Raw genomic sequence first — 10,289 nt, forward strand, 5'->3', positions numbered from 1 at the left:
GACAAACCAATCAAACCAATGTAGAATTAAAGCGTTTCTGGGCTTTGATGAGCATGGGTCTCGATGAACTGGACAAGAGTAGTTAATTGACTTATCTAGAAACTAAAAGATTACAGAAGACATTAAAAGACACATTTAACAGAAGCTGACTCTGTGTGTGTGTGTGTGTGTGTGTGTGTGTGTGTGTGTGTATCATGCTGGAATATACACAATGATCCCTAGGTAGTGAGGGAGCATTAGGGCCATGTACTGTAGCAGCCAGAAGCCTGGGGAGAGAGGACATGGGACTTCCCACCACAGACTTACATGACTGAGAACTCCAAAATCAGCCATTGTGGCTGTGTTTTTTAACAACCTCCAAAATCCTCTGTAGTGAGATTTGAAGAAATCTCATCCCAGGCAGACCCATCCAAACCTCTGTACATAGAGACAACCAAATACCAGAATGTTTCTGGCAGCTTAAGGCTATGTTCTTGCATGATCCCAGTACCACCACAGTGCCTACTTGGGAAGCCCAAGGCTACCAGGAGGAAAACCTGGGGTTGATCAGACTGTCCCAAACAGCTACTGTAGAAAGCTTACATTTACCCATCCTTTTGCTGGCCTTTGAGATACAAATGTCTTAACCAAAACAGTTTCCTTGAGGACCTGAGAGCATCTCTTTCTGTAATTTTTTAGAACTTCCTTGACATATAAACATTTGAAGAGATAACCCTTGTTTCCTCTGTCATTCCTTGTGGCAGACAAAAAGCCCTAACTTCGTAAGGGCCTACCTTCAGCTCACAACTCCCCATCCTGTCATGAGGAGTAATGTGTTTCTCCTGCAGGTGAGTGTGGACCAACAATGTCCTTGTGGCAGACTAAAAGCCCTAACTTTCGTAAGGGCCTACCTTCAGCTCACAACTCCCCACCCTGTCATGAGGAGTAATGTGTTTCTCCTGCAGGTGAGTGTGGACCAACAATTCGGTGTCTGGCTACACAGTCTCATCCCTCACATCACATCATTTCTCTGAACACATCCCAGCACTGAAACTACTGCTGTCAGAGATCTGAGTTCAGTTTCTACTTCACGTTCTCCCTTTTGCCATCATACTGCTAAACGAAAGCTTTCCTACGGCCTTAATGAGTATCTTACTTTTAACACAAGAGAAACACATTTTCCCTTTTCTAAGCCAATTTTAAGTTAAAATGAATTGACTTTCTCTGCATCTATGCAGTGAAAGAACTGAGACTATCTCTAGAGATCCACGTGTGTCCATGTCCCAGGGGACAGTTGGTCATCTTGGAGAATGTTTCCATGGAAATGTCCACTTGTGACAACGGGAACATTATCCCTGGATTCAAAGTGTGTGGGGTGGGGTGTAACAACGGGAACATTATCCCTGGATTCAAAGTGTGTGGGGTGGAGGGCAGGAAGGGAGTTAGAAAAGAAAGAGCTCATGGAAACAGGTGGAGATGGGTGCTAGGTTAAGTCTATGAGATCTGTACATTCTCACCGTTGGAATGAACCAGCCAAACTCTTGCTTGTTGATCTCCACAATATATGGGACAGTGTTGAAATTCTTCTCAGCCAGAATCTCTTCTGGCCCCTTAGGCAGCAGCACTCCATCAATCACAGTGGTTAGGAAAGGATAGCTCTAGGGAAGAGAGCAGCAGGAGATCATTTGCTCCACGTAGCATCTGACATGGGAACCTATAGCATTAAACTACATGAGCAAGGACAGTGGCCACTAAGGTTCAATGGCCTAAAAGGGGACCAAGTTTCTATGACCCAAGTAATCACTCTCACTTGTGGGTATCACTGGCAAGCTGACGGAAGAGTGGTAAATTCTGAAACATTGGCATATTAGGACCCAAGTGTAAATATTAAGTTTCGTGATGTTTCCTAACACCAATACACAGGGTTTGGGCTGAAACTTGCCGTAGAAGCCCATGTGTGGAATTTTCAACTTTCAGTGTAATGTTAGCACTCAAATCATTTTGGATTTAGAACATTTTAATTTTGTATTTTCAGATTAAGGATTCTTAACCTGTTATAGGTAATATACAGACATAAATCTGTAAACATATGAGTACATATATATGATTCTTCTGAAATAAATACATATCTCTTTATCTTTCTGTGTGTCTATCTATAGTGGATTCCTGTCATTCAAAGAAGTGATGTCCAATATGACCACAGTACCTGAAAGAAACAGATAATAGAGGGAAAATTTATTTTGGCTCATGGTTTCAGAAGAATTCAGTTCATCGTGGCAGGGAGAGTATGGTTCATTTCACATCATAGACCAGGAAACAGAGAGTGAGGCAGGAATCAAATTCTAGGTTATAACCTTCAAAGTAATCCTAGTGAGCCCATCTCTTAAAGGTTTCACAGCCTACCCAAATAGTGTCACTATGTGGGTAACAACTGATCAAAATATGAACCTTAGGAAACATTTAAGGGTCAAACTATAACATTCTGTCCTTGACTCTCAAAGGCTCATGGCTATCCCACACTGAAAATTCATTTAGTCCAACCTCAAGAGTCCTAAAGTTTTAATAGCTCTGACATTGTTCCAAAGTTCAAAATTCAAAGTCTTCTCTGAGATACACTGCAACATTTAGCTGTGACTAACTGAAAAGTCAAAAATAGAGATAGTCTTCTAATATATGATGACAGAAAGTTAACATTCTCATTCCAAAAGAGAGAAATAGGGGTATTTAAAGGAGGGACAGAACCAAAGCAAGACCAAAACACAGCAGGGCAAGCGTAAAATTTTGCAACTCCATGTCTGGTATCCAGTGTAAGTAGGGGCACCAGCTGAGCCCCATTAGGCTTGGGTAGCCCCACTTGTCATTTTCAGATAACATGACTTCTCTCTTAGGTTGGCTCCACTTGGTAGCTGCATATTTCTGGCATCACCAACATCCTGGAGTCTCCATTCTAACTTAGCCCTCATCCTTACACTATCACACATAGTGGTCTGAAGGCTCTCTCTGTAGGGAATCCCACTCTGCTACACATGGCCTAACCTCCAAGGCCATTCTCTGGCATCTTGGAGGAAACTTCTGTGGCCCCATAACTCTTTCATCCAGTGGCATCTTGGGTAGTATTTGGACCTCATAGACCATTGCAATTAAGATCTCTAGTGCTGCAGTGGCTGAACCTGGAACTCCTATGTGAGCAGAACACCCTGTAGGTATGCTCTCCTCCAGGGAAAGTCTTTCAAACAAGTTTTCAGTTTTACACCATAAAGCTTGCAGTGAGTAGGGTCTTTCCAACTCCTGAACGCTCCTCAAGGTACCTTTCCTATGCTAGCAGTGCAAAGTGATCAGTCTCTTTCAAATGGCAGGATTCTTTTTATAACTATGAACTATGGCCTCTCTGTTCACTACTTTAAAAGTTTCATTTATAACATTAAATACAATTTTTCTGCAAAATTACATTTCACATCTTTCTGATCTACTTTTGGCTCCTAATTCTTACTGTAAACCTGGCAATCAGGAGGGGACAGAAACTGAGAGGCAGCAGGGGGTATAGGAGGAGTTGGAGGGGGCCTGGGGGGGTAGAAGTGATTCAAATGCAATATTCATGGCTAAAATTCTCAAAACATAAAAAATTATATACATATATATTAGAAAGTTAAAAAAAAACTATTCATTACTTTTGAATTCTGACTCACTCAAATTTTCAGGATACTGGCAGATATAGACAATTTTTTTTCTCATAATATAAAACACGAATGGTCTGTAGCCCACTTCTCAACACCGTCCTTACTTCCCTCCGAAGTTTCATGAGCACAGCCTTTGTTATCAGTGTTTTCCTCAATATTCCGTTTTTCTGCACTCCCACCAGAATTACAAGTTAATTTCTGTTTACAGAAATTTGGGGCTTCTTCAAGGACCCGGGTGTAACCAACTGTGACTAGTAATCATCAGATACATAGAGATTAAAGACACATGTGCAAACATCTAAGTGTTAGTAGCATTAAAAATGTAGGAAACAGCATAATTTAAAATGAAATGGAGATCTTCTTTAAAGGGTAAAAACTCATTCAATTTTATGTCTTACAGGGTTTATACTGAGTTCAATACTGTATAACTGTATTAATTCAACTGTGAACCTAAAAATTTACAGCCACTTTTGAAAGAGATGTATCCTTGCTCTGGAAATTGTTACTGAATATGTTAAAGCTGTAATGAAATGCTTCTTCTAATCATGTGGTTATTAAATAAAAAATAAAGTAAATTAAAAAAATAAATTGGGACTTCTTTAGCTCACATCAACAAACTCTTTCAAATTCTTCCTGCAAACCAGTTTCAATGACCTAAGAACCACATGGTCAGGTTTGGTCATAGCAGTGACCTCCGTTCCCAGGTACCAATTTTCTGTTAGTCATCTTTCTATCACAGTGACTAAAATGCCTCAAAGAAATAACTCAGTGGAGCAAACTTTCATTTTGGCTCATGGTTTCAGAGGGTTTTGATCTATCAAGACAGAGAGATCATGGACAAGCAATACAGTTCACATCACAATGGATCAGGAAGCATAGAGTGAGACAGGAACCAGGGGCCCGGCAGGAAGCTTCAAAGACCTGCCCCTGTGACTTACTTCAACAGCTAGACCCCATTTCCTAGTAGTTTCACAACTTCCCCCAAAACCACCATTAACTGAGGAATAAGCATTCAAAACAGGGGCCTGTGGGGAACCTTTAAAATTTAAACCATAGCACATCAACAATGGATTGGTGAATACTGAGGTGATGGTCTAATCAGAATTCCAGACTTCAATTCTATGAGCCTCTCATCACATTTTTGTTGATTTTCTTTTATGTGCAAGTTTCTGTTATCCAACAGCTTACATGATATAGGTTTCTCAATAATTAGTTACTTGTTCTATTTATGAAACACTGCTCTGGAAGGGCTTAACAGTTATCCTGACCCCTAGGACACATCATTGCGAATTTCTTTGACTTTAGTTTCACAGCCTACTGTGCTCTTAGGATTGCTGTTTACCACATGCTCTTAGGGATCTTCCTTATGTCATGAACTCACACATTTAACTTCCTTATTGTCTTTGCATTGCTTCATCGCACGCTACAGATGTCATATTGGCACTTTGCAGAATGGTCTGACTTAGAGATAATAAAATCTCGTCATCTTTTGGATGTAATGTATTGTTGATATTAACATCAAACTTGAAGCCAATACTTGCGTAACTGAAGCCTGCAGGAAGCTCACCTGTCATATGTGTTTTTTTCCTTAAGGCACATCATAGCACCCTTGTGCTTAGGAGCATCTTCCTCCCTACTCTCGGGAGTCTCATAAAACAAGACATCAGTAACAGCACCAAAGTGCTGGCCAACCGTGAAAGAACATTTCCTAGTAGGGAAGATGAATAAGCAAACAGAGCACTGCTTTAAGACAGGAATTTGGGCATCGTGTGACTCAGACAGTCACTGCTCTGTGTGTGAAAACTCCTGTGGCTTTTTGGGTATTTATAAGCACATTTTTACCAGTTACATCAATTTACAAGTACAGAACCATGATGAATGCTGATATGGGTGCACTTACATACATGCAGGCAATACACTCACACACACACAAATAATAAGTAATGCTACACTCTGTCTATAATTAAATGTGAACACTTACTGTGGAGGACAGAGCTCTTCACCCCCAAGTGCCTTCTGAAAGCCACAAAAACTGGTTGAAAAATATGTATATGGCTATCACAGTAAGCAGAGCCAGACTCACATGTCACCAGCTGGGAAGCCGGTTCGAGGCTTAGCTATATGTCATATCTAGAACAATGATGCATTTGTGACCAACTCGTGCTTTGGACTAAGACTACCTAGAATTGACTATTTTCTCTACAGTTCATTAGTTGGTAACTAGGGATGGCAATGTCGCCTGTCTACGCCTCATTTTCGTCATTTACGGACTGGTAAGGAGTAAATGACCGAGCGCAGCAATGTTCAGCGTAGTACTTACACCTGGAAAAGGCTCAACAAATATTAGGTATTATGATTTATTGGCAGTTGTTTGATCAATTGAATCATTATGGCACTACTCATTTGTGCCGTAGTTCTAGGTCCATGGGCCATGGGCCATATTTCCCTTACTGGCAAGTAGATATACCTGGAAGATTTCTAGGCTTAGAGATCATGGTTTCCAGGACCTGTGTCCCCTCTGAAAAGATAATAATTACTGTTATATGCATTAGTTCACTAAAATGAACCAGACCCAGACAGAACAAAGGGCCAGAACTCTAATACAACCTTGTTGACAGTAGAGAGTAGGTACTGGGTGCAACTACTCCTTTAGACAGGCTGTGCAGGGGCTGGAAGGATGGCTCAGTGGTTAAGAGGACAGGTTGCTCTCACAGAGGACCCACGTTTGATTCCTAGCACCTACATGGTGTTAACAACCATCCTTAACTACAGTTCCAGGGGAGTCCGACGTCCTCTTCTGACCTCTGTTGCACAACACGGGTACACTTGCATACATGCAGACAATACACACAAAAATAATAGTTTTTTTTTTTAATAAAGGCTGTGCAGTGTAGACAGGGCTGTTAAGTGAAGCCACCAAGAGGATCAGCTAATCTGAATGATGATATACTCTGGCTACATGGAGCAGATGCCTTTGTCCTTGGAAATGGGCGTTGGGAATGAAGGATCCTGACAAATGAAGAAGGGGTGATGGTCACATGTCTAAACAGTGTACAGGACATGAATAAAAGGCTAGCGGTTTTACAATACAGGGTTAATCCCAGGAATGCCAAGAAGCTTGGGCATGGATGAGTGTCCTCAGGTGGGAGGGGAGGTGGAAGGAGGGAAAGGGGAAGAGAGAGAGAGAAAGACAGAAAGAGAGAGAGACAGAGAGAGAGACAGAGAGAGAGACTGATTTTTTTTGCACACTATCTGGTACATTATAGACAAGGGTACTGTGCTGTAAACAAGCTGATGTTAACCAAAGGGGTGACGTTACCTTGTGCTGAGGAAGGTAAGTCTGGCGATGCCATAAGGTAAGGGAGTAGGAGGGAAAGCAGAGGTAGAAAATAGTAAGAGTCCAGAAGACAGCGAGGGTCCTCATAGGGCAGCATCCTCAAAGGAAACAGGGACATCAGCAACAGTAGGAACCGCAGCGACTGCCATGGGACTCAGGGATGCGAGTGACAGCCAGGTACATTGCCAGATTGGGTTAGAAAAGGGAGCGCTGTCCTTTCCTCCTCTTTTTATCTCAAACTTCATAACTGTTCATCAGCAAGACCTGTCAGATAGTTCTGCAAATATATTCAGATTCCGAGTACTTGCCACCCTGGAGCTCAGGCCCCGGTATAATTTTCCAGGCTCTCTTTCCTGGAATATTGCAGTGTAGAGACGTCTTGATTAGTCTCTGTACCTGTCTGGCTCCTCACCTACTGTCTTATTTCTACTTTGTAATCAGTGGCCCTGTCACTTTTTCATTGCCTGTCAGAGAGTTCTGCAAATATATTCAGATTCCGAGTACTTGCCACCCTGCAGCTCAGGCCCCGGTATAATTTTCCAGGCTCTCTTTCCTGGAATATTGCAGTGTAGAGACGTCTTGATTAGTCTCTGTACCTGTCTGGCTCCTCACCTACTGTCTTATTTCTACTTTGTAATCAGTGGCCCTGTCACTTTTTCATTCAGAGCTTTCTGAACATGCCCCATCTGAAGCTGCATCATAATCCAAACCTTTTGAGTGGCCATCCCACTTCCTACAACTGCATGATCTCTGCATCCTCTAGCCTGTTTCTCCCTCACTACCTTCCCTCCAAACACACTGGCCTCCTGGAGCAGACCTTTGCTCTTCCCTCTGTCTAGAACATTCTTCTGCCGTGTTTTCTGGCAGTTGATTTCTCTCCTTATTGAGTCATTTCCTGACCTATTGTTTACTTCAAACCACTGGCCAACTCCCCCATCTCCAGTTTATCTTTTGATTTTATATCTGACCATCACCAGACACATCATCTATTTAATTTATTCTGCTATTGCACCCTCTCAGCTTCCCCACTGGGATGGAAGGATCCAGAAAGGCCTAAAATACTGTCTGTTGCACTATTGTATCTCAGCTGCTAAATCAGCTCTTGCCACATAGCAAAATTTTGCTGAATGACTGAAAGAATCTCAGTCCATTCTCACAGGACCTTTAGGGTACCGTTGGGATCCCCACAGTGGGAGCACAGCTCAGGACATTATAAAGCTAATGTCACACAAGCCACTGCTGGGAGGTAGGGGTGCAGGAGGATGAGTTGGAGGGCACAGCTGGTGACTTCTGGGTGCTGAGCTCATCAGCCCTGTGTTCTCCCAGATCTGTGCTCCTCGGTGCAGTGTGTGCTCTTCACCCAGGCATCTTGGCCCCTGGCAGTGGAAGGTTTTAGTGTAGCTTGCTCTCACAGGGCAATGAGGAGCAGGAAATGTAAATGAGAAGGGCACACCGGGGCTCAGGAGACACAGAGTTGTTGATGGAGCACTGTACTGGGAGTAACGCCAGCCTTGGCCCTGTTACTCTGGCAAGTGACTTCCTTCTCTGGGCCTCAGCGATAAGCACACAGGGCATGACTATTATTTCACAAAGGAGAATTCTTTGTTTCAAAGTTAATTGATGCCTAAAGGTGTTAAGACCCCAAACTTAACAAGCCTCTTAATGGAGAAGCAAAGATCCTTACCTCTCTGGGGTCTCCAAGAAAATCAAGAGCAAAAAATTTCCGTGAAGACAAAGGCAGGGGCTGTGGTGAGTGGCTTTCTTGTATAAGAGCTAATCTTTAGCCACACTTTGGAGTTATTGGGTCCTCTATCCTGGTTCCTCTTTGACTGGGCCCAGGATAAGACACTGTATGAGCTCTACTGGATATAAGCACATGGTAATAGAGTAAAACAAGGAGGGTAAACACCAGCAAGGGTACAGGCCCTGGGACCTAGAGTCAGGATCTCCAGCTCTGGAGAGGACACTGTTGTTGCTGTGTTTATCTTTTCAAATAAGTTTTTTTCTTCCTGTGTCACATGGCGAATCACTGAAAAACTTGTTTCCAAGCATTATAAACCAGTTTTGTTTTGTTGAATAGCTTGATCATCTTATGAGAACCTGATGAGCTAGGACCCAAGCCCCAAGGTCACACTGGACTTACCCTATGGACACACAGACAGTGCCCAGTGCTAATGGGATGCCATGGAGTCCAGAAGACTCCTCCAACATCTAGGGCTTAGGGATGATAGATGATAGATAGATTAGATAGATAGATAGATAGATAGATAGATAGATAGATAGATAGATAGATGATTGATTGATTGATAGATAGATAGATAGATAGATAGATAGATGATAGATAGATAAATGATAGATAGATATAGATATAGATAAATGGATCCAAATAAGCACAAAAATACAATGAGATTACAATTCATAGAAAAAGTAAAATGAAAATAAAATCATTCCATAATATATTTTAACATTTTACTGATAGATAGCTAGCTATAGATAGATATAGATAGAAGATAGATGATAGATAGATAGAAGATAGATAGATGATAGATAGATTAGATAGATAGATGATAGATAGATAGATAAACAAGAGAGAGAGAAAGAGAGAGAGAGGGCTTAAATTTCCTCTGAGCTCATACTCATGTATTCCAATGAAGGGAAGGGGTCCTAGTGTTCCTAGCTTCTGTCTTCTCTGGGTGTTTGTTCTGACGAGCTTCCCTGTGGTAACACCACCGCACCACCGTAACCATCCACCTTACAATGTCACCTTCTGTTTCAAGCACCTCAGGTGGGTATAATGAATCTATCTTCTCTTCTCATCTAATCCACTAAGAATATGGATGTGTTTCTCTTTGGGTAGTTCTTGACAAGAACTATACTCAATTCATATTTGCATCATTTCCCTTGACCCATACACTTATTATGGATGGATAGATGGATGGACAGACAGATGGACATCTTGAATAGATGGATGGACTTGTTTGGTATATGGAGTCTTGGTGAATCAGATGAATTCGTATATAGAGGATGATAATGAGTGTGTAATTAATGAATGAAGGTAATGAATGGATCGTTGTTTTGTCGGAATGCATGATGAGTGCACATAGTTGGCGGCTGATGGTTCATGGATATTATAATGATCAAGAACAGATAAATGAGGCATTATAGATGGATTGATAATGCATTTGTGGAAGCATATCACACTTAGGATAGATTAGTGGCTGGATAGTTGGCAGTCTCTGGATAAATGAATGGGTAGATGTAGGTATTGTCAGAATCAGACCACTACGAGGTTATAA

General features: G+C 41.9%; 1 protein-coding gene across 1 annotated transcript in view; it reads right to left on the reverse strand.

Moving 5' to 3' along the window:
* LOC103731686 (liver carboxylesterase 1-like) overlaps nucleotides 1-10,289 on the reverse strand; it is a 37,762-nt gene that overhangs the window by 12,137 nt on the left and 15,336 nt on the right. The window contains 3 exon segments of the mRNA XM_008830090.1: nucleotides 1,136-1,201; nucleotides 1,497-1,637; nucleotides 8,678-8,737. Coding sequence (XP_008828312.1) covers nucleotides 1,136-1,201; nucleotides 1,497-1,637; nucleotides 8,678-8,737 — 267 coding nt within the window.

Source organism: Nannospalax galili, unplaced genomic scaffold, assembly GCF_000622305.1.
Source record: "Nannospalax galili isolate Female #2095 unplaced genomic scaffold, S.galili_v1.0 scaffold274, whole genome shotgun sequence".
Classification (NCBI taxonomy): domain Eukaryota; kingdom Metazoa; phylum Chordata; class Mammalia; order Rodentia; family Spalacidae; genus Nannospalax; species Nannospalax galili.